Source organism: Pimephales promelas, chromosome 10 (assembly GCF_988280905.1).
Source record: "Pimephales promelas chromosome 10, fPimPro1.hap1.1, whole genome shotgun sequence".
NCBI classification, from domain to species: domain Eukaryota; kingdom Metazoa; phylum Chordata; class Actinopteri; order Cypriniformes; family Leuciscidae; genus Pimephales; species Pimephales promelas.
The window spans coordinates 22,758,449-22,782,467 of NC_142778.1; the positions used below are offsets into that span (position 1 = coordinate 22,758,449).

A 24,019-nucleotide genomic window follows, 5' to 3' on the forward strand; every position below is an offset into this window, starting at 1 on the left:
AGCCATCTAGTGGGACTTGAGTAATTTATTTTGGCTCGTTCTGTGGGTTTTTCATTTGCATCAGTAATTGGTGCTCTCCTAAATGATATTGTCCTGGTTCTAGATTGAGACAAATGGATTCAATCAGCTCACTAACCATAAACAGATCCAGCTGCTTCTCAGTTTCAATTTTCTTGCAACTGCACACTAAAAATACATACTACAAAAGTATGTACTTATGCAGTTTCATGAGGCTTTTTACCACATCAAAATTGCCAACGCATTCTCACCCCAAGGCGTCACCTTTGACCATGCTTCAATATTTGACGTTTTAGGCGCCCTTTAGCGTCACTTACATGACGCGATCCTACGGCGTCATCTAACTGACGCTAAAGGAAAGCGTCAGTTAGATGACGCGGTTAGGTTTAGGTCTGGGGTGGGGGTAGGGTTACACGCGATCCTAGGGCGTCATCTAACTGACGCTAAAGGGCGCCTAGAGTGTCAGATATTGAAGCATGGTCAAAATGCTTCCCAAGGCGTCAGTTAGGTGACGCCTTGGGGGTGAGAATGGGCTGAAATTGCATAATTTTCATAATAATTGTTTACATATTCCTCTGAATCTATTTAAAAAAAAGTATAATAATAATACTATTATATTTAATCAATTAATTATATTACTATTGTAGTATTGTATATGACAAGATATCAGTTGATATTTCACTTGTTTTGGCCATCCTTCTGTTAGACTGTCTCACAAATGAATTAGGTTTAATAGCTGTCTGCTGTTAACGTGTACACTCACCGGCCACTTTATCTTTATTAGGTACACCTGTTTAACTGCTCATTAACACAAATATCTAATCAGCCAATCACATATGGCAACTCAATAGATTTAGGCATGTAGACATGTCTCAATCAGCTCCTAGTTCTGTGGTCAGGGCACTGATGAGGGTGTCGGCCATGTTAAGGGCTGTCTCAATCGCAAAATCCTTCCATTGCACTGGAACATTCGCTCCCTTAAAAAATCCCTCAATGGGCTATATGCACGCATAAGTTCCGCATTTGACGTAAGGATGCTCGTCCATTTCCGGTTGTGTAGATTAAAGCGGAGGAAAACCGGAGAAAACGGGATTATGGCGGAGTCTTCAATATTTACTGTCCTCCCGTCTTTGAAACGAAACGTACATACGTTTAGATGTAATTTTATATATAGTTATGTTTATTTAATATAATTTTAAAAAGAAGCATAAACACAACGAGGGGTGTCTGTTTTATCTGTTTTTGTGACTAACGTTTCATTAGTATAACCATGGATTATAAAATTCAATATAAATTCTCGCTATTGCATTGGACTCTATGATCGGCGGAAGTTATCGAGCATCCTTAATCCTTCACCGGAAATAACGCCGTGCATAGAGCCCATAGACCGCAAAGAAAGCATCGATGCTCACCATGATTCCTTACCGGAAATGATGCATGAAAGCATGGATCCATCCTGCCCTGAATAAGCGGTTCAGGCTGTGCTGGTGTTGTAATATTTTCTTGGAACACTTTGGACCCCATTTCTACCAACTGAACGACAGCCTACCTAAGCATTATTGCTGACCATATCCAGCCCTTCATGACCTCAGATGCATCTTCTGATGGCTATTCTAGCAAGATAACTCTCCATGTCACAAAACTCAAATAATCGAATAAAATAATCTCAAACTGGTTTCTTGAACATGACAATGAGTTCACTATACTCAAATGGCCTCAAGTCACCAGATCTCAATCTGGGATGTGATGAAATGGGAGATTCGCATGGATGTGCAGCTGCCAAATCTGCTGCAGCTGCATGATATCATGTCAATATAAAGACCAAAATCTCTGAAGAATGTTTCACCTTGTTGAATCAATACACACAATGTAAAATGTTAACATAAAATGTTAACATAAAAACATAAAATGTTAAATGTTAAAAAAAAAAAACAGTCAACTTACATTCCATCATATAGCGCATGAAAAAGTACAGCAGCCAAGCATTTTTTTCACACTATTTTCAGTATATTACGATTTCGGTGCAAACTAACAATCCAAATCCTTTCTATTGATTCCAGGAATAATGGATAGTATGACAAATAAATTGAATGCAGCATATCATATTTTCAAGAACATGTCTTATGCTCTAGCTCCCTCTAGTGGAAAACCTTCTATGGATTATGTGTATCAATTCAATCTGATAAAGCTGACAGCTCAATCTACACGGAATCTTGTTGAACTTTAAGTCTGTCTCTAAGGACAGTAAATTTTCAGTTTTGAGAATTATTTGCCATGTTTTCTTGCTTTCTGCTTCAAATCGTTTTGAGAATGTTTGCTTTTGGGACCACAAGATGCCACATAAATCTAGACAAAGGTGAAGCCATCTTATCCTTACTACAGTTCAACACAAGAAAGAAAGTCATAGAGGTTTGAAATAGCATGAGGGTGTATAAATGATAAGAGTATTTTCATTTTTGTCATGGATGGATCATCAGGTTTTACACAAACTTTGTTTATGTTACTAGCACATTTGGAAATCCATATTAATTATAACTCTTCACTCAAACTGCTAACACGAGCCATCACAACAACATCTGACAACATGAGCATAGTATCACATTTCATATTTAGTAAATGGATCTCTTGACATGTATGTCAGAAAATCAGTATTTTCCCAACATGTTGTGACTGTCAGTTCCCTGTCAGAAACTGGACTGTCAGTCAGATTTTGAATCCTAGACTGACCTGCTGTTGAAACTGTGTATATTTTACATTCACTCCCAGTGGTGCTTCATTAGGACGGTGTCAGATTCAGCTCACCTTGACTGACACAAAAAGCCCCAGGAGGAAGTGTGCATCACTAAATTCCTCCCATTCCATGACAATTCATCCTGCTCATATCTTGAAATTTCAAATTCCATCAGATAACACCAAACTTAATATTTAAACACTGACACATAAACAAGCAGAAATGCCAGACATCAGATGCATCGAGTGTAACTAATGTATTCTTTTGAAATCAGCTCGGTATTTGCTGCGCTACACACAGATACACAACAAAAGCAGATACAAAATAAATCATCTAATCTAGAACATGAAGACATGCTGCAATAGTAAATAATAAAGTTGGTAGCATTTAATGGATGGTATTAAGATGTGTTCCCCATGCATAGACACCCAATATAAACATGACATGATTTTGTGCGCTTAGCACCTTCCCTTGGTACCGCAGCATGGGTTTTCAGTTACTGACATCTGTTGGGTCTGTGAGGCAGATGGATTCATGCACACACACTCAGCGCCATGGCACTATCTCCACTAATGCAAATCCCCTCTTACTGGAGCAGAACCTACCAGAACAACCCTTCCCCAATACTCACCGGACCACGGCATAGCTATACTCTAACAGCCTTGAACTTGCTAATATATTTGACCATGGAGTAAACAATAAGAAAACAAACTCTAATGGTTGCATTCAGATATTGTTTACCTGAGTAAGTTACTAAATGTGTGTGAGATTTAAAAAGTCCTTATAAAATACTAAATTATATATATTACGTATTATATAGGCCACTAGCATATAATTAACCAATCATTGTATGTATTGCATACATTATGACATAGCAAATCAGATTATTTTGGATTCTTGTTTTAATCATTTTAAATTAAACCTATAATGCACTGTAAAAAATGTTTTCATGATTTAGCATAACTTTTTATTTTTTGTCAAAATCAACTTAGATCACTAATGTGGTTCAGATAACATAATATTTTGAGTTTCTATTTATTAAACCAATCATAATGTTAACTCACAGTTAAATTTTAAAGCTACACTGTGTGATTTTTACCCCCATCTAGTGGTGAAAAGGTAAATAATCATCCAGTGAATATTAGTTTCTGATCCTCTCAATTCCGATTTCGTTTTAACTCCTACGGTGGCCAGTGTAGTTCAAGATTAACATGGCTTTCAGTTCGACCTCGTCCATGAGTGTTAACTCAAATGTAAACGCGAAAGGCGAAGCTTGAATTAACGGGTATGTCCCTCTTTGGCTAATGTACTTTCAAGATGGAGGGGCAACATGGCGACCGGCATCAAAACCCCTTACCTGTATGTATTTTCAATGGCATATTATACACTCATGAGAATACTTTATTACTTGAACAAAGTAAATACACATTAATGAGCACATATTTTTGAAAGAACTAAGTGTTTTAGCTAAGAATAAACTGAAAGAGTTACACAGTGTAGTTTAAGTAAACCAACAATATTTTTTTACAGTGTGGAGGAAATGTCCTGTCTTAATCTGAGTTATGATTAATTTATACCGTTTATAGCCTGTTTTTTGTGGTAACTAATTCTCTGCTCATATAAAGACAACCAAGCATTTTATACGTCTAGATGCAACATGTTTGATTGTTAAATGAATGCTTCAGGTACAAATTGATTTCTCTTTATGTCAGAGGGCCCAGGCAAAATGTGTCAGATATACAGTATTTTGCAGTGAGGGAATTTCAAAAGTTGTCTGAAAATATCCAAGTCAATCGCCCACTTCGAATCCCCCTTGGGTTTGGCACGATGTGTGTTTTCATGTGTAGGCAGACTAGTGGGTGTCTGAAATGGATTGAGGCTGTGTTTACTGACTACTGAATTTTCCTTTCACACACACTTGCTTATTTGCATTTTAGAGAGCACACTTTACTATGACGCACACGTACATATTCAATTTCTCTCTACTGTCTGTGTCTGTCAGGGTTGATTATGGGGTGTCAGTGTCTGAAAGGAGACCAGACGAAATGGCAAAAAAATCCTAAAAGACCTTCGGTGCCACATTGTGTCTATGCATCTGTGTGTGTGCATGTTTGTGTGTCTCACATGTCTTAGTGAAGATCATATCTCATTATACAGATTTTAATTGGCCCCTCATGATCAGACCTTCTTTGTGTGCCAGGCTAAAGCGATAACCTTGAGCCCTGCCATTAGTCAAGCATGAAACAGCCCACAAAGAAATGACACACTCTCACAAACACACAACAAGACACAGAAATACCATAACGATATTAATATGTATAGGATTAACCACAGAAAAAAAAACACATGTGCACAAACACCAGAAATACTCCATTAATTCATGAGGCTCGAGTCATTCAGTGTACGTCAAAAAACGTCAAAGCTACTCCCACGGGATTTAACTAACAGGCAAGAGTCAGACTGTTTCCTTTCCACATGTCATCTATAAGGACTGCAGACCTCTTACAATGGCAGAAACTGCAATCATTACTAATAACTAGTGTCCTAATCACATCCTTGTACTGATAGCTCCTCTTAAAGGGATAGTTCACCCAATAATGACAATTCTGTATAATTTGTTTGTTCATCAACATATTCAAAATATATCGTTCAAAAATGTTCACATTGCTCATCCACACATATGACTGAACCAGATAATGAAGAATGCCTTGCTTAAACCAGAGACCTCAGGAATTCAAAGATGGAGAGAAATAAGTATATATATATGAAGAGTTCAGATGCAAAAGCTTTTAAATGCCATTTGAAATTTTCTTCTTTAATGATGATTTTTATCAAACTTGTATATTTAAGTTCAGTAATTTCACCTAAATAACAATTAATAGGTAATTATCATTGCCATTTAAGTGAAATTACTGAACTTAAATATACAAGTTTGGTAAAAATCATCATTAAAGAGGAAAATTTCAAATGGCATTTAGAGGCTTTTGCATCTGAACTCTTCATATATATTGCAGTGTGTGTTGCTTTATTTTATCTTTAAGTCAGCATATAGAGAATAAAATATGTTGCTGACTGTGCTGAAATTGTGACTCTGGATACACAGGAAAAGTTCAAGGCTGTCTGATCAGAATGCATTATTCTGGTACTAACACCTTGTCCATAATAATAAACCCATATAAATAAACTCTGTCCCAGTAGGCTGACCTGATCTGATCTTTCTCTCGGTCAGCACTGTGAGTCAAGGATATTAACCTTTCTCTTCTCGGATGCAATTTCTCCTCTCTTTTTATTTTTCTCTCTTGCACTGTGTACATACCCAATAATATTTTTTCAAAGTAGACAGCAGAGGTAACAAAACAAATACAGTTGTGGTCAGAATTATTGGCCATCCTGGTAAATATAATCAAAGATGAGTGTAAAAATAAATCTGTATTGTTTATCCTTTTGATTTTTCATTTTTTTTAAAAATGCAAAAATCAAACATTGAAGTAAAATAATTGAAAGTGGGGGGTAAATCACATTATGAAATAAATGCTTTTCTCCAAAACAGGTTGGCCATAATTATTGGCACCCTTTTATACTTCATGCAAACAACTTTTGCCAAGATAACAGCACTGGGTTTTCTCTTATAATGCCAATGAGTTTGGAGAACACCTGACAAGAGATCAGAGACCATTCATTCCTCCATACAGAATCTCTCCAGATTCCCAGATCCATGTTGATGCTTCAGTTCACCCCAGTCATTTCACAACTCGCGTATACCAGCCTGTAGAATTCAACCAATCAGAAAACGACTTCAAAAATCCTGAAGCGTTTCCAATTTTGTGTACCATGCATCAGATGTTCAACCAATGATCTGTCGGTATGACGTCTGAGGTTGAGACTATAACATTGGTAATATTATTAGTTGCTTGTTGATAGTGTAGTAGATTAAATGGTGTTCCACAAGCCAATGGAACTCCAATGAATGGTCCCATTTCAAAAGTCCACCACACACGGACCATTCCACTGATGGTTTCCTTCTACCACATCTATTCAGCTCTGTTTGGTATTGAAGAGTCTTACTGAATGTCCTGCTAACCTATCCTATCCTACTAATCTGAAACGTCTCTGTATGCATTTGTTTGTTATTTCATAATGTAAGGAAAGAGGTAATACACAACCCAGAAAAAGTCCAATGGTCTGTTTGTAATGCAGAGCTCTAAACTTTAAATTTGAACTGCTTCCAAGTTTAACCATGTGTTAAATATGCATCTGGTTTGAAAGATACACACAATCTGCTTCACAAATATGCATAAACACACACAGTCTGCTCCTGCACCTCTCCAAAATAAAAAAAAGCCCTAGTTTAGGGCTCTGACCAGCGGGAAGATGATGTGAGATGGATCAACAGCATTAAACAAAAACAGTGTGTTGTGTTGTTGCTTTTTGCACAGTTGGTGTGAATGCTCAAAGAGCTCGCCGGCAGATGGGATTTATAATTATCTGTGGCGCTCAAACGTTTGGGGGTCCAGGATTTTTGCAAACACACTTGCACATGAGAATATACACAACCCACATGTAAAAAAAACAAGGTGTGTTGTATTGAATCCAGGCAAAAAAAAAAAAAAAAGGCAGTGGAATATCTTCTATACCCACAAGCAATAAGAACACAACCTTATCCACATTTACACAGTTACAGAGCGATGTGCTGTTGCTTTTTACTAAGCGGCTGGATTTAGGATTTTCACCTGGTGCATGAAAATACTTTCACTGAAGGGGGGGGGGGGGGGGGGGGGGGGGTGAGCCATGTCTAAAAAATAAAAGACATACTGTATACTTGGTTTCCATCCAACTATTTGTCTGCAAAATTTACATTTTTGCTTGGGAAATTGTGAATGAAAATATGCATGGTGTGCGCATTAACTCAAAATAATATGCTTTTCTTACGTTTTGCAATGAATTGTGTGTATATATAGGCTATATGTCATGTTATAGTCAAATATGACAGTGGCTCAGTGGTTCATGTGGGTTGTCTACAAACCAGAAGATTGACAGTTCAATCCCTGGTTCCACTGACCAAGTGTCAAGGTGTTCATGAGCAAGACACCTAACCCCAGCTGCTCCCAACGAGCTGGATGGCGCCTTGCATGGCCGCCGTCGGTGTATGAATGTGTGTGTGAATTGGTGAATGTGAGGCAAATGTAAAGTGCTTTGGTGGCCATTAGGTCTGTGAAAGCGCTATAGACCATTTTGCACGATGTAAACAACACTGGTCCAGAAACACTTCCTGTTTCAGTTTGTAACTGTTTTCTTTATTTCACATGTAAAGAAAACATCTTAAAGATGTTTGTTTAACTTTTTGATTCAGTTTTATGTGTTCTGTTGGTTGTATTTTATCCCAGCTTTTAGTGTTAAAAAACTGAAACAGGAAGTGCTTCTTGTTTACATCTTGCAAAATGGTCTATAAATGCAGTCCGGATGACGAAGCTATGGCGACACGCATTACCGCAGATGAGCATCTATTCATCAAGTGGGAATTGAAGATGGGATTTATATCTGTTTTGCAAAAACACATTTATGTGACCAGGTGTAAATGGAATCGTTTTGATAAATCAGATAGCTATCCAATCTGAGAAAAAGCATGAAGTGGCAAGGTGTAAACAGCCCCGTAAATGAGCTATTTCACTCATTCAGTGCTTTTAAAAACACTACAAAGAAATGCTTCAGTGTGGCAAATTCAGCTGAATAAAGGAGGTTATTTCATTTCGGTCTGATACAATAAAGGTGTTTGACATTACCTTTATTTGGATGAATTGGGTCAGAACCATCTAAAGACAAAGCTTCCCGTGAGCATTTGATTGAATTATAACTAAATAAAACAATTTTAAAAATAAATAAAATAATAGAAAATAACAAATAAATAAATATTTTTAAATGCATAAAAAAAAATCGTATTCATATATAAGTTGACAGGGAACAAAGCTATAGTTAACAGATAACAGTATAGAAACAAGCTTATAACTAAGCTTGTTTCCGCCACTGAATATAAAAATAAACTAAATAATTATGACTTTTTATCTTACAATTCTGACTTTTTTTCTCACAATTCCGAGAAATAAAGTCAGAATTGCGAGATAAAAAGTCAGAATTGTGTGATATAAAGTTGCAATTGCAAGTCAGAATTGCAAGATATAAAGTCAGAATTGCGTGATATAAAGTCGCAATTGAGAGTTATAAAGTCAGAATTGCGAGATGTAAAGTTAGAATTGCGTGATATAAAGTCGCAATTGCGTGTTATAAAGTTAGAATTGTGAGATATAAAGTAGGAATTGCGAGATATAAAGTCAGAATTGCAAAATATAGCAATATATCTCAGATATAACAGAGATATTAGCAATATACTGTATATATAGTCAGAATTGGGTGATATAAAGTCACAATTCTGAGAAAGAAAGTCAGAAGTGCGACTTTTTATCTCACAATTCTGACTTTTTTTCTCACAATTGCGAGTTTACATCTCGCAATTCTGACTTTATAACACATAATTGCGAGTTTATATGTCGAAATTCTGACATCTTTTCTCAGAATTGTGAGATATAAACACAATTGCGCGTTATCAGGCCAATTCTAAGGGGGGAAAAAAGACTAACTTTTTTAGTCTTTTTAGAATAGTTTAAATCTCACAATTCTGACTTTACAACACGCAATTGGGACTTTATTTCTAGCAATTCTGACTTTATATCTCACAATTCTGACTTTATATCTCACAATTCTGACTTTATAACTCGCAATTCTGACTTTATATCTCGCAATTCTGACTTTATATCACGCAATTCTGAATTTTCATCTTGCAATTCTGATAAATAATGTCAGAATTGCGAGAAAAAAAATCAGAATTGTGAGATAAAAAGCCACAAGTACCTTCTATATTTTTCATTCTATGGTGGAAACAAGCTTCCATAAGAAACAGTGTTCAATGAATTGTATTGTTGTTTAACACCACCGATTTTTCAAGAAACATCTTTCATGAAAAAAACAAACTTAAAAATTTCACGCGTAAAATGTTGTGAGTTGTGAAAATTACATGATCTAGACGACATTGTGCGTGTCACTCGTGTTTTCACTCGTGTTCAATTCAATATGGCGTCTAACCTGACTAAGTTATATTCCTCATTTGTAAGCCACTTTGGACAAAACCGTCTGCTTCATGAATAAATAAAATGTAAATTCAACCAACTAGCAAACATCAAAAAAAAAAAAAAAAACACTAGTAATGCGTCAGCAGCCGCATAATGCCGCTATTGGTGTCAGTGTGGCAATCACTTAATAATTTAATCATTTACATTTTTCACACAAATAATGCATTTCATTCCACAAGTATGTGATTTGACAAACAAAACAAATACAAGTTTTATTCCCAAATCAGTATTGAACTCTAACATTTCCAACAACATACACACACTATCCATTCCTCTTCCTTTGTTTGCAACTCGCCATCTTCCCTCCAACACACAAAAACAGTAGGACAGGACAAACCGCTGCATGAGGTGAGAGGTTGAGCTCCGCAGTGCAGGGAGGAAATCTATAAGGTGTATAAATATACAGGAAACAGCACCCCATTGATCTTCTCAATTACGGACAGTGATATTTAATCCGCAGTCTCTGCTGCTTTATACACACAGATTAATATTGATCATTGCTCCGAGATCAACAGCCTAGCGATCCTGCACTGCAGCAATATCATAACCCGTCTTATTGAAAAGTGGCACATCCTGGATGGATTTGCTCGTGGGATATGCGCTGACGACTTGGCAGTTTTATTACAGGGCAAAATCATTAATTATATGCATACACTAACATACATTTTAATGAGGAGGAAGTTTTATTTGGTTCACAGCAGCATGGGGTCTCACAGCAGTCTTGTAGCTGTGTGCGTGTGTGTGTGTGTGTGTGTGTGTGTGGAAGGGGGGTCTACTTCCCAATACTGTTATAAATCACCCTCTCTCTCTCTCTCTCTCTCTCTACCCATCTCTCCACTTAGACCCTCTGCATGATGTCATTCTGCAGAATATCAAGTATTACACACACACACCCAGGTCAGGACCAGGACTCTCAGAATACAGCAGAAGCATGTGCACTTGTTAGCTTAGGGAGCTACTTCTACTTGATCTTTTCACTAAATTTATACTTTTAAGCTTTTTGTGCTTTCATTGTTTTTGTCTAAAAAGCCCTTAATGTTTATCAATATATTAGATCATCATTTGTGTCACAATTAAAATCATTTCGGAGATGCAAGCTACTCTAAAAATAACGTAATGTGCAGACGTAATGTCAACTGGTAATGTTGTCGCATTGATTCAGTCATATATTTAAAGGGACGATTCACCCTAAACTTAAAAATACTATATTTACTTATCCTCATGTTAATCCAAACTTTTATGACTATTTCTTCAGAGAAAAAAAAAAGTTATTGTGTGGAATTTCATGGATTTTCAACTTTACAATTAATATGACCAGCAACGAAGGCTGTCGAGATAACATCTACAAAGAAAGTACCATAAAAGTGGCTCATTTGACTTGCAGAGTTATATACCAGTGTAGCGTGTATTTGTTTTGAATTGGCTTTTATTTTTAAATTTTCAGGTTGTATTTCAAATTTAGTTTCTGTTTTTGTAATTTTTATTTAGCTTTTTTTATTTTTAGTCATTTTCGTACTTTTAACCTAAAATTAAACTAGACAATGTAATTTAGCAAGGTCCGATTTAGCTACCAAAATGTCTCAAGTAAGTTTTTTATCTAATATTATTATTTTATTTTACTTCATCTTCATTTCAATAACAGAAAATGATTTTATCAGTTTTAGATTTAGTTAACAATAACACCACTTATGACTTGTGCGTCTTTTAAAGCTATACGCCTTGACCAATAAAAAGACAGTTGTTAAGTTGTTATTAGCTAAAAATCTGCATACATTAACAATTAATTTTTGAACGTATATGAATTAGATTTGAGAACGACAGTTTGTTCGTCACAAACTGTTAGTATATTGTATAGACCAGAATACTAATTTTGGGGTTAACTATGCTTTTATTCAAGTTGATGAAATGATTTAAATGTAATAACTTGGATGTTACCACACTCTAAAAAAAGCTGGGTTGTTTTAACCCAATTTTGGGTAAAATATGGACAAACCCAGCCATTGGGTTACATTTTTAAATTACATTTTTTACCCAATGGCTGGGTTTGTCCACATTTTACCCAAAATTGGGTTAAAACAACCCAGCATTTTTTAAAGTGCATATAAAATATTTTAGGTAAAAGATTTCACACTCACAGTGTAGACCAGACCAGCTTCTGTCGGACCAACAGGATTGTACACATACATACTGCTCTCTCTCTCTTCTCTTGGTGAAGTACACTACACAGTGATGGATGTCCTGTTTGAGAGGTGTTGTGCTCCACTGACCTCAATATATCAGATATGTGTGAACACACACACACAAACACACACTCACACACAAACACAGAGGTGACATCATCGATAAAGCCAAACAACGGAAGGCCAGCGCAGTAATAAGCTCTAACATGATTAAAAGTGAATGTGGCAGAGAGACATCTGGTGTGTATGTGCGGCTCTGATCTCACATGTGTGCATCTCAAACCTAATTTTTCCATTCATGTCCCGTATGCAGGCAATGTAATGAGGTTAGTGCAGATTCAAGGGCTGTTCTGTGGGAGCGAGAGAGAGATGATCCATTCATCTCCATTAGCTCAGTGTGTGAACAGACTGCATACTGCTAAAATGAAGATGGTGAGCTCTGTGCTGCTTTAATCAAGGGCAGATTACATTTAATGTACTGTATGTAATGTACAACAGACCTAATGTACAAGTGACATCACCAGACAGATAGCAGGTAAAATATGCTAAGTATAATATTGTCAACATAAAAATGTTCAAAACCCATTTAAGTTCTGTAATCAGATGTATTTCAGAGTAAAATAGGATATTATATGTGAGAAAGTAGACAGGGACTTGATTTTAAGTAATGGGAATAGACTGGACTGAAACATGGGTTGGAAAGGAGAGATGGTGACGTCAGCCAAAAAGCACACTTATCAGTCAAGTCATTAATATAAGTATAAGTATCAAGTCATTAATTCCTCACCCCCATGCTGTACCAACCCCGTAAGACCTTCGTTCGTCTTCGGAACACAAATAAAGATATTTTTGATTAAATTTGAGCGCTGTATAACTACCACATTGGCTCCTAAGGGACTGCCTCTTGACCACGACGAATCCGCGAGAACTGAACTGAAGTAGTGTAAGGAGATCGCAATTCTCGCGCATACGTCGTGGAAATCTAAGGAAGTCGCGTTTCTGGCCTACAAGGAAGAAAAGGAATAGTCGAATAAACTCGTTATTTTTGTTTGTTTTTTCGCACAAAAAGTATTCTCGTCGCTTGATAAACATATAGTTGAGCCACGGTAGTCACTTGGGATATTTAAACATTTTCTTTATTGACTTTCTGGGCCGTCAAGAGGCAGTCCCTTAGGAGCCAATGTGGTTGTTATACAGCTCTCAAATTTAATCAAAAATATCTTCATTTGTGTTCCGAAGATGAACGAAGGTCTTACGGGGTTGGTACAGCATGGGGGTGAGTAATTAATGACTTAATTTTTTTATTTTTGGGTGAACTAACCCTTTAAGAAACTTGATTTAAAAATTGACGCTTTGTTTTTTGCAATGTATAATATTTCAATATGAAAAAAATAGAGGAATATTGCCTTAATAGTGCTACTTGGAAAGGTTTTGTTCCCAAAATGATTAGGCTGATTCTGTTAAAAATAATTGACATCTGATTTAAAAAAACCAAAAAAAAACACACACACACACACACACACACACAAAACGGGCTTATTTGTGCAAACCATAATTTCTGATGACCGATGTGGAAAAAAAGTGTAAAAAAGTATAAATACTCTAACAAGTACTCAAACCTCTTCCTGTAACTATAAAGTGAACACTTATTAAAACTTTGCATGCCACATTCCTATTATTTTTGACCAATTCGATTTGACTAAAATAACGAAATATGACTAAAATAATGATTTTTGTTGTGATTATTATAATATATAAAAAAAATTAAAAATAAAATATATTCCAATTTTACCATTGTTCTTTAAAATTACAATACTAATATTTATGCCTTAATTTCTTCATTTTCATCAGAAAAGGAATAGTCCAATAAAGTCGTCATTTTTGTTTTCGTTTTTTTTCCGCACAAAAAGTATTCTCGTCGCTTGATAAACTTATAGTTGAGCCACTGTAGTCACATGGAACATTTAAACATTTTCTTCAATGACTTTCTGGGCCGTCAAGTTTCAATCCCTTAGGGTGCCTATGTAGTGATCCATCCAGCTCTCAAATTTAATCAAAAAATATCTTAATTTGTGTTTCGAAGATGAACGAAGCTAATTCTTACTTAAGTCCTTAAGTGAGTTTGCTGCCTTTGCTGTTGATGTTGTTACTGCTGCTGCTGATACTGCTGGAGTTGATCTAAGACTGTAGACATTAAAATAAACAGAAATATAGGTTATTAGCTGATTAAACCATTTTTATGTGACCATGACAAGATGTAAAGATTGCTGACAGTGTTTGGAACTGGCTCACTAGTTCACTGACCTGCTAAAGCTACAGATTCTGCCCAGGCTGCTATAGTATAATAATACAATAATAGAATAGTAACGTAACAGGGCAGATGTTCACAGAGGCTTCTGCACACAAAACATAAGATACTAACTGGTAAGCCTATGTGATAACTTACCAGAGTTGTGATAATAATTTTTATGTGAAAATAATTTTTTAAATAAATACTGTAATAATAATAATAGTTTAAAGTACAAATAATAGTTTTTAGTCAAATAACACCACTCCACGCCCATGAAACTTTTCTCCCTCAAACAGCAAGCTAACGTTACTTCTACAGCCTAACGTTACACACAGCAATACAAACAACATCTCTCTGCATGCTCTCTTCACGTCGTTCTAGTAAAATAATTATAATAAGTAAACAAACATCAAAATCACTTCGCTGAGAATAGAACACCACTTACCAGCAGCCGCAAGAGTTGAAGATATCCTCTGGGAATGCGCGATTGCGCGTAGCCGCGCGAAATTAAAAAATGCGCGTGCAGCGTGAGGAATCAGGTGAAAGGTCATCATGTGGGTCATTTTATTTACAGCTAAATTATTATTCATTAATTTTACTACTAGTTAGATGGGGCAGGCATCCACAAAAGTGCATTTAAATACAAAAAAAAGGAGAGGAAATTTTGTCTTGACAAAAGGGCACTTTGGGCACCAAGGGGCAAAAGGGCAGGTGCTCGAGCACCCAACGCCCCCCCCTCTGCACGTGCCTGTCTTACGGGATTGGTACAGCATGGGGGTGAGGAATTAATGACTTCATTTTCATTTTTGGGTGAACTAACCACTGATACAAAACCAATCAGATAGTATCGGATAGTCAACCCATCAGAATCAGAGCTGGTGAGTTTATCCAGCTCAGGGCATTGTGTTCTGTGAAAGGACTGTAGTAGGCGGTCAGTGGGCGTGCTGTCTGAAGCGAGACTAGATTTACACCTTCTGAAAAATGACTAAGAACGTCTCTAAAGCAAGGGCGTCCTTAACACTCACAAGAGACACATTGAGGAAGTGCTATGTTATAAAGTGGCTTTCTCTTGTAGAAATGTTTCAGGGAAGGATGGCATCTCTCAAGCACTGCACTAAAGCCGGTAAGACAAGAAAAGAGGTTATAAAATAATAAACACAGGGGATAAAAGTAAATGCTCGCTCAACAGGTCCCTGTGGACTATATAACTGTTTCTCTCAGAAGAGCAGGTAGAGCATGTTTTCACTGCTACCTTTTACAATGGAGACTAGATTCTGCCACAACAATGACTGTTACAGTAATTTATCTACACTACACCACAATTAAAATTGAGAGAACTTGATTTTTTTAAAAACTGACAAATATACAGTCAAACCAAAAATTATTCAGACACCAGATATAATATTTTTTTATATTTATTTACTAGTGGGTGCAGGACATTTATGTAAGTGTTAATTTATAGTTCATTAATGTAAGTAAGGCTAGCAAAATAAAGTAAACTGTGACATATTATACCCAACAATTCTTCATACAGAGGACTACCAGTAAAAAGACAAATTTGGGATCAAACATTATTCAGACACTTTGACCTGACCATGTTTTGCTTAAGTGTTTTTCTTTAATTGCTAATGTGACCTTTTTACACCACAGATTGAACAAAAGTAAGCATTGCTTGGTAATTTGTAGATCTAAATTGGTATTAATTGTGTACTTAAATTTAACAGCGGACAGCAATTGAACCTAATTCATGTGTGCGACAGTCTAACAGAAGGATGGCCAAAACCAGTTAAATATCAACTGATTTGATAACTCTGAGTTCTTGTCATATCTTATTACAATTTTGTAAACTATAGTAAATAAACTGTGATAATGTGAGAAATGTTGAAGGTGCCTGAATAAATGTTGGTAGAAAGAAAAAGATTAAGAACATGAAACATGAATGTTGTAATTTATACAATTATATTGATACAAAACGCTGTTGGATCTGCAAGATTTTCAAGATAAAAGACCATGTTCAAATAAATAAAATTCCACTGGAATCTTTTCAACACATGAAATCTGTTCATTGGCAGAATTTGCTTATCTCATCACTTTTGCCACTGCATTTCTAGGCCAAATATGCAAAATGCTACTCAAGGCCTTTTTAAAAGTGAAATACACCCAGCATCCTCCGTTGGACAGCAAAAAAAAAAAAAAAAAAAAGCTGACAGCTGACCTTTAATGACAGAAGGCTAGAGAGAGGAAACGAAAGAATGGGAATGGGGAAAAATATTTTTTTATACAAAGTATATATCCTGTGAGGTTCCTTGCTACATTTGAATCTAATGTGCTTATTCTGCAGGGACTGCCACAGCGAATACAACAATCTCAATATGCAAATGTACTAAGAACTACCATGTTCACTATGAAACGTACTTTGCAACATTACTATATTGTATTATGCACGATTCGGTTTAAACTTAAAGGAATAGTGTGGCGAGCAAAGCGAGGGCGGGAGCCATGGGAACAGAGCGAGGCCGGTGGAGAGAGTGCTAATGAACATGACCTGAGTGCCACACCAGTCTCATGGAAGAGCTCTGGATGGTTAAAAGAAAGAGGGACAACAGTGAAGGACAAGAGAGGACCAGACCTGGGACATTTATGTTGTGTTTTAATATGTTGAGCAGTTGTCCGTGAGGGGTTGCCACTTTACTTTCGTTTTGTTGTTTGTTTATATTGGGAATTAAAGTATTTTGTTAAAGTCCCACTGTGGTGAAAATCAAGTGTTTAATATATTGTTTATATATCTATTTATGTGGTGTTTTTATTATAATTTAAGACAAACCATGCAAATTTACAAGTCAACACCATTGAATATTTTCTAATATTGATCTAAAGACGATTTTAAAATCTCTGATTTCTTGATTATTTACTCATTACTCATTACATGGATTTTTCTCCATGTAATGCAAGTGAATGATGACCATCTTTAAGAATAATTTCATTAAGAAAAAATTCTAAACAAAGCTAAAAAATTCAAAATCAAAAGATCAACACATTTTATAGACACAGACAAAATGAACTTGTTTTAGATATTCTGATAAAAGTATTCAATTATTTTACCAGCCCTCCGATTATCCTAAATCCATCATTTATGCCATTTTACTGCTACTTTGAACAATTCACTCACACTTACATGCTGCTACGAGCAGATGCTTTTATCAAAAGTGACTCAAAGCTCAAGTTATAATTTCTCTTTTCAGGTCATCCACGCTCCAGACTCAAACACATGACATTGAAGTTGCTAGCACCATGTGCTACTGTTTAAGCTACAGGGAACACTAGTCACACAACACAATTAAAAATACCAGCCCAATACCAGCATGCATTTAAAACCACTATCTGCAGTCGTAATGAGATTCTGATGGTCGCAGAGCTGCACTGAACATCCCAGAGGATCTCAGACAGATAAGGCTATTGATCTACACACAAATAGTACAGAGCAAGAGATATGGGTTGATGATGGAGCACAGTGCACGCAGATGCCGCTTATGTGCACACGCAGTTCCCATAAGGGACAGATTTTCTCAGAATGAAAGCTTGCATTATTAGGCTGCATACACTGTGCTGGTGACAACATGATATGACAGCAGGATACTGAAACTAATAAAGAATTTATCAGAAGAGAGAGACGTGTGATGGTGAGTAATTGTCAGAGCCACTGTAAAAGTGTGTAAACAATAAATAAAATATTTTGACAAAGCAGAAGATAAGAGCCTATTAAGTGAACATCTTCAGTCACAGGCTGTTTAAATTGATTTAGTTTGATGGCAAGATGGCTAAGGAGGAGCTGATAGGTGGGGTCCTATACCATTTTGTAACCATGGTAATCGAACAGATGGGTTAGTACAGGAACCGCACGCTGTGTGGGGCGTGGGTGTGTCACCATCTGAGACATTGTGTCATAAATCTATAAATGAATGATAAGTGCTAATATTATTTATATTCAATTGTATAAGACGAACAGAATCTAATTAGATGTTAATGTTTTACAGAAATTATTACTTTTATTCAGTAAGGATGCATTAAATTGATCAAAATTGACAGTAAAGATGTTTATAATGTTAAAAAAGATTTCCATTTTAAATGCATACTGTTCTCTCTATTCTTCAAAGAATAATGAAAAAGTCTATCACGGTGTTACAAAAATATTGGTAACACTTTACAATAAGGTTCATTAGTTAACTACATTAGTTAACATGTACAATATGTGAACAATACTTCTACAGCATTTATTAATCTTAGTTAATATTAATTCCAACATTTACTAATACGTTATTAAAATCAAAGGTTGTATTAGTTAACATTAGTTAATGGACTGTGAACTAACATGAACGCACAATGAACAGCTGTATTTGTATTAACTAACATTAACAAAGATTAACAAACACTGTAACTAATGCATTGCTCATCGTTAGTTCATGTTAGTTAATGCATTTACTAATGTTAACTAATGAACCTTATTGTAAAGTGTTACCGAAATATTAAGCAAATATTGTCAACAATAAGAACTGTTTCTTGAGTAGAAAATCAGCATATTAGAATGATTTTTGAAGGATCATGTGACACTGAAGGCTAGAGTAATGATGCAGAAAATTCAGCTTTACCATCACAGGAATACAGTAAATTACATTTTAAAAAGTATTACAATTAAAAAGTTATATTAAATTGTCATAATATTTTTAAATGTTACTGTTTTATTTTTTAATTAAAATAAATGTAGCCTTGGTGAGACTATAATGTATGTGTGTGTGTGTGTGTGTGTAGAATCACCCCAAAAATGTCCCATGATGTATTCAAATTATAAACGACAATAATAAATAATCCAGTTTACTGCTCAGATCGAGTGCAATGTCCTGGAGGGAAAAAACAGCTAAATATGTTGAGTTTGACTTTTTTTATTTATGAATTCTACAGTATTCTACAGTCCCATGATACATGCAAATTGTAAACAGCGAAAAAAGAGGCAGTTTTCTGTTCATACCGTGCGCATAATTTGCAGCATCCCCCCAGATCGCCCGATAACTTTGATCATATTTTACCGTCTAGGTTTTTGTGCTTCAAAGAAAAACGATGTGTGCAGTGATGTCACTGTGACATTGAATCATGTCTGAGTGTCTCAGAGAAATGCAGGAGATGAATGAAAATATGAAGTGTTTGCTGCTTTTATTGGAGAGCGAAAGGAAGGAGGCCTGGTTGGCAGGCATTTACCCTAAGATGTCTCCCTCAGAGTGAGAAAGAATGAGAATGACACTGCCACAGTGTTTCCCATGGATTCATGCTTGTGTTTTATTGTGGTTTCTTGCCTCTTACAAATGTCAAGCATCTTAATTAACGTTCTGACTGAAATATTAATCCTCACTGCAGATACATCATTAATATTCATCCAAAAGCAGCTCAAAATCATGTTAATATTTCACGTGTTACCAAAGATTTAACATGATAAAGTGTGTACTTGAATGTCTGGCTTTATAAAAACATACAGCCACTGAGGCAGTATAATGAATAAATTATACGAAGAAAATGCAATCATCTCTGTCTAAAAACAAGGACAGATGAAGAGCCTTTAGGAATACTCAACACGTTCAGCTGGCTATATTTGGAATGGGGTTTATATGTAAACGCATGTGCGAATGTGTATGTGTGAATCATCTGACCGTCCTGGCAACCTATCTGAACGATGAGAAAGAGAGATAGAGCGAGAGAACTTCACAAGGACAAGGAGAACAGAAGATATATTTATAATGTGTAAACATCTCGATAGATAGATCGATAGATAGAAATATTTAAATATATTAATTCTATACTATTTTAATAAAATGAATTAAATATAAAACACTAAAATCTAAAATCAATCATTTTAAATGCTACAAATGAATTTAGGCATAACAACATTATGATGTGATGCATAAGATAATGGCAAAGGTCATTTAAATAAACCAATCCAGGAAAATTTCATATACAATTATTTATCTAATTTCATAAAAATTAAAAAATAAATTATAATAATTAAAAATTATATCATCGTCATAAAAAACTGATAGTATCAATGATCAATAAGGTATATATCTTATATACTGAAATATAAGGTATATATACTGATATAACATTTTTCAGTTCAAACAGCAAACTTATTCTATGCCAGCATACAAAAATAGATCCAAAGTTATCCACAATTCTTAATATATATATATATATATATATATATATATATATATTACTGTACATTATAGCATTTTAATAATAGTGTGCACAATCTGTTTTAAAACAACAAAACAAAACAGTATTTAAAGCTGCAGTCCATAGCTTTTTTTGAGAGTTAAAAATTATCCAAAATGCATATTTGAGAAAATACATAACCAACCAGTGTTCAAAACTATCTACCTCCCCTAGCTCAATTCAAAGTTTTTTTATTAATGTATTTTGTATTAATGTTTTTAATTCCAGTGTTACTGGTGGATTTCCGCGGGAGATTCGAGCATGTCTTTGCGTCATTACGTCACATCTGTACACATAAAGTTTCGGCTAGTAGGCTATATTGCGTGTGAGGATGTTCTACGCTATCTCACAACCAATTCGTACGAATTCATACGAGTGATTAAAAAGTGGCTAATTCCTACTAATTCATACGACCTCACTCGTACGATTTATCCATTCCAAACCCATGTGATGGGTAGGTTTAGGGGCGGGGTCAGGGGTAGGTCATTCGTACGAATTCATACAAATTGGCCAATTCGTAAACTATGTACCATTTAGCAAAAATCGTACTAATTCGTACGAGTGAAGTCGTATGAATTGTTACGAATTAGCCACCTCGTAAAATTCGTACGAATTCTCGTGAGATCGGGTTGGGATGTTGGAGGTGGAGATTTATAGCCTTTTCTCACTGCACTTGATATAATAAAACTTATCAATTTGATGGCGGATGCAGAAAGGTTCAAATGATCATCAGTGACAACTAGAGGCTCAACCATTGTAAAATGCAAAAGACTTTGTTTGAACTTCGGAGTATCTAACTTACATAAAAAAAAAAAAAAAAAAAAAAACATTTAAACTGGACCCATGCGAAAACAAGGATGCATATCGGAAGGAGATTACATGTAGTCACGCAATGCTGACGTTGTTAATATTAACAATTTGAGAACAAAGTATAATTTGCACGGTTTGCGTGATGATTTTAAATAAATCGATCTGACACATATCCCATTTTCTCACAAATGTTCATTTAAGACTTTATTTAAAACATTTTAGACAGCTCTTATGAGGACGTTATTACTGTAACATCGGTAACACCGACTATCGTAGCTAGCCTGGAGCTCAACATTCATGTGAGAGATCTCCTATTCAGAGAATAATTACGTCCTGAATGTTCTAGAACAAGTTTTCAAGTTTTTGCACTTCAGTTAATGTGTAAACGATAATGTTTACAGAATTAAATGTGACATAATTAAAGCGAGTTGAACAGTCTTATTTTCCTAATTTTTTTTGTAATGTCTTTGAATAATATGGGGAACATGAATCGCAATATAATCGCAGAATCGGCTCGCAATACTTCCTTGTATCACAATATATTGAGAATCGTGGCCCAAATATCACGATAATATCGAATCCTCACATTTTTCCCACTCCTAATATTCAATAATATTATTGATCTGCCTTACTTAAAGTGGACGGTGATGCAGTTTTTTTTCTAGAAACAAACTTTGTTGTATTATTTTCATTTTATCACTGTGAAGCTGCTTTGACACAACATGTATAGTAAAAAGCACTATATAAATAAAGGTGACGTACATCTCATTTCAGTAACAGCCCAAATTCCTATATCACTGCATCCCTGGATGGATCTTCTAAAGCAATTGTGGATTTGGATTGGATTCCAAGGTATTCTGAACTCCAGTGTCAGAGGTGACAGAAGCAGATAAAAGAAAATGAGAAATTGAAGATGAAAGCTTATTTGCAGAGCACTTTGCTCTCTCGTTCTCAATCTCCCTGTCTCACCGTGGCCTATCACCATGGAGACAGACAGCTGTTACAGGTAGGGTAGAGGGGTGAGGCGAGTGACATGCGTTCTCCTTATCTTACCAGAGGTCTTTCCTACACCAGTCTACACACCCTCTCTCTTTCAGCTTCACAACTTTTCTCCACACCTTTCAAAAAGCACAATAGACAAACTCAACGGTGTTGAAACAGGTGCACACAATCAATAATCATCATCCACCTGATTTCACACAATTCCCAGATTAAAAAAAACACACCAAACACCTTATTCAGCCAAACAGGTTGAGCGCGTACACATACACAAAGTCAGCGAAACAAAAATCAGCACTAATAAAAAGAAGCCCATCGTGCAGTAATAAGACCCCAGTGTTTGAAAAGCACACTCTGCAAATGTGCGTCTGCTGAACTCCATATTTCTCTCGAAGTAGAGGTAGTTGTACAAGACATACAGTGAGGGTTTGTTCCTAGATGCTGATGTCAGGGCACCTGTCAGAGGCTTTTCACTGCAATGTTAGTGTGGCGTACTGCAATTCGGTCAGCGTTTGGTGGCGGTGCTGCAGAGTGCACGTGCTACTGCTTTTGTGTGTAAGTAGAAAAAAAAAAAGACTGAGCAGCAGTCAAAAAACCCATCAGGTCAAATGTGACAGCTAGTTCATAAAACTAAATCCCAAGGGTGTGTTTAAGTGTGTGCATGTGTTTAGAGTTGGCTCAAAGAGCACCGTACTCACCATAAGCAGGCAGACGGCAGATTCGGGCATCAGTTGCACAGCCATGATGTCTATACTGCAAACAAGCGTTTAAGTAATGTTCAAGTAGCGTGCCGAAACCCTTAAGGCAATCGTCACGCTCTATAACACCACCAAAATTGTCCAGGCAATGTTTAGTTAACGCTCAAGAAATGTATTGTATACTCTTTCACAGGACACTGTAGTATAGTTTCCCGTTCCCGTGGCCGTACGGTCACTACTTCTCTCCTAAACGTCTTCCCCTCCGTTCGGAAATCCCAAAGCACTGTTCAAGCTCCGTCCTTGATCCAAATGAAATGTCTCTTCTTTGATCTCCAACAGCCTGTTAGACTCCCTCCTCCCTGAGGACGAACACACAGATGCACGCACTCGCACACACATACGGTCCGAGAGGAGGCAGAGACTGCCGTTTCAAATGACCAAGCAGCACTGCAGACACACATGCGCTCTCACGTTCACAAATCCGACTGATACAACCAAACACTCGGCAGAGAGAGAGAGAGAGAGGAGAGAGAGAGAGCGTGCCCACCCATCAATGAACACAGAAATCATATCAAGTACCAAGAGGCCACTTAGGATGCTAGCAAACACACACACACACACACCTTCTCTTTCTCTAAAAGGATTGATTTGTAAGTGGCAGTAGACAGCATCACTTTGCCTAAATTAAAAGGTAAAAAAATGAAGAATGCAGAAGAAGAATAAGTGCTTGCTACTGTATTACTATTGTTTATACTTAATGTAAAGGATTTGAAGAAACCATTCACCAGTGTTTAACGCAACACATTTCATTTGTGCACTAAATCGGGGTATGGCAATTTCGGAGGCATATCTAG

At 36.1% G+C, this 24,019-nt stretch overlaps 1 protein-coding gene across 1 annotated transcript in view; it reads right to left on the bottom strand.

The window, feature by feature from the left end:
* frmd4a (FERM domain containing 4A) overlaps positions 1–23,613 on the bottom strand; it is a 157,746-nt gene extending 134,133 nt beyond the window's left edge. Inside the window, exon 1 of the mRNA XM_039650517.2 lies at positions 23,166–23,613. Coding sequence (XP_039506451.2) covers positions 23,166–23,210 — 45 coding nt within the window. The 5' untranslated portion in view covers positions 23,211–23,613. The remainder of the gene's footprint in view (positions 1–23,165) is intronic.
* Between the last annotated feature and the right edge of the window lie 406 nt (positions 23,614–24,019).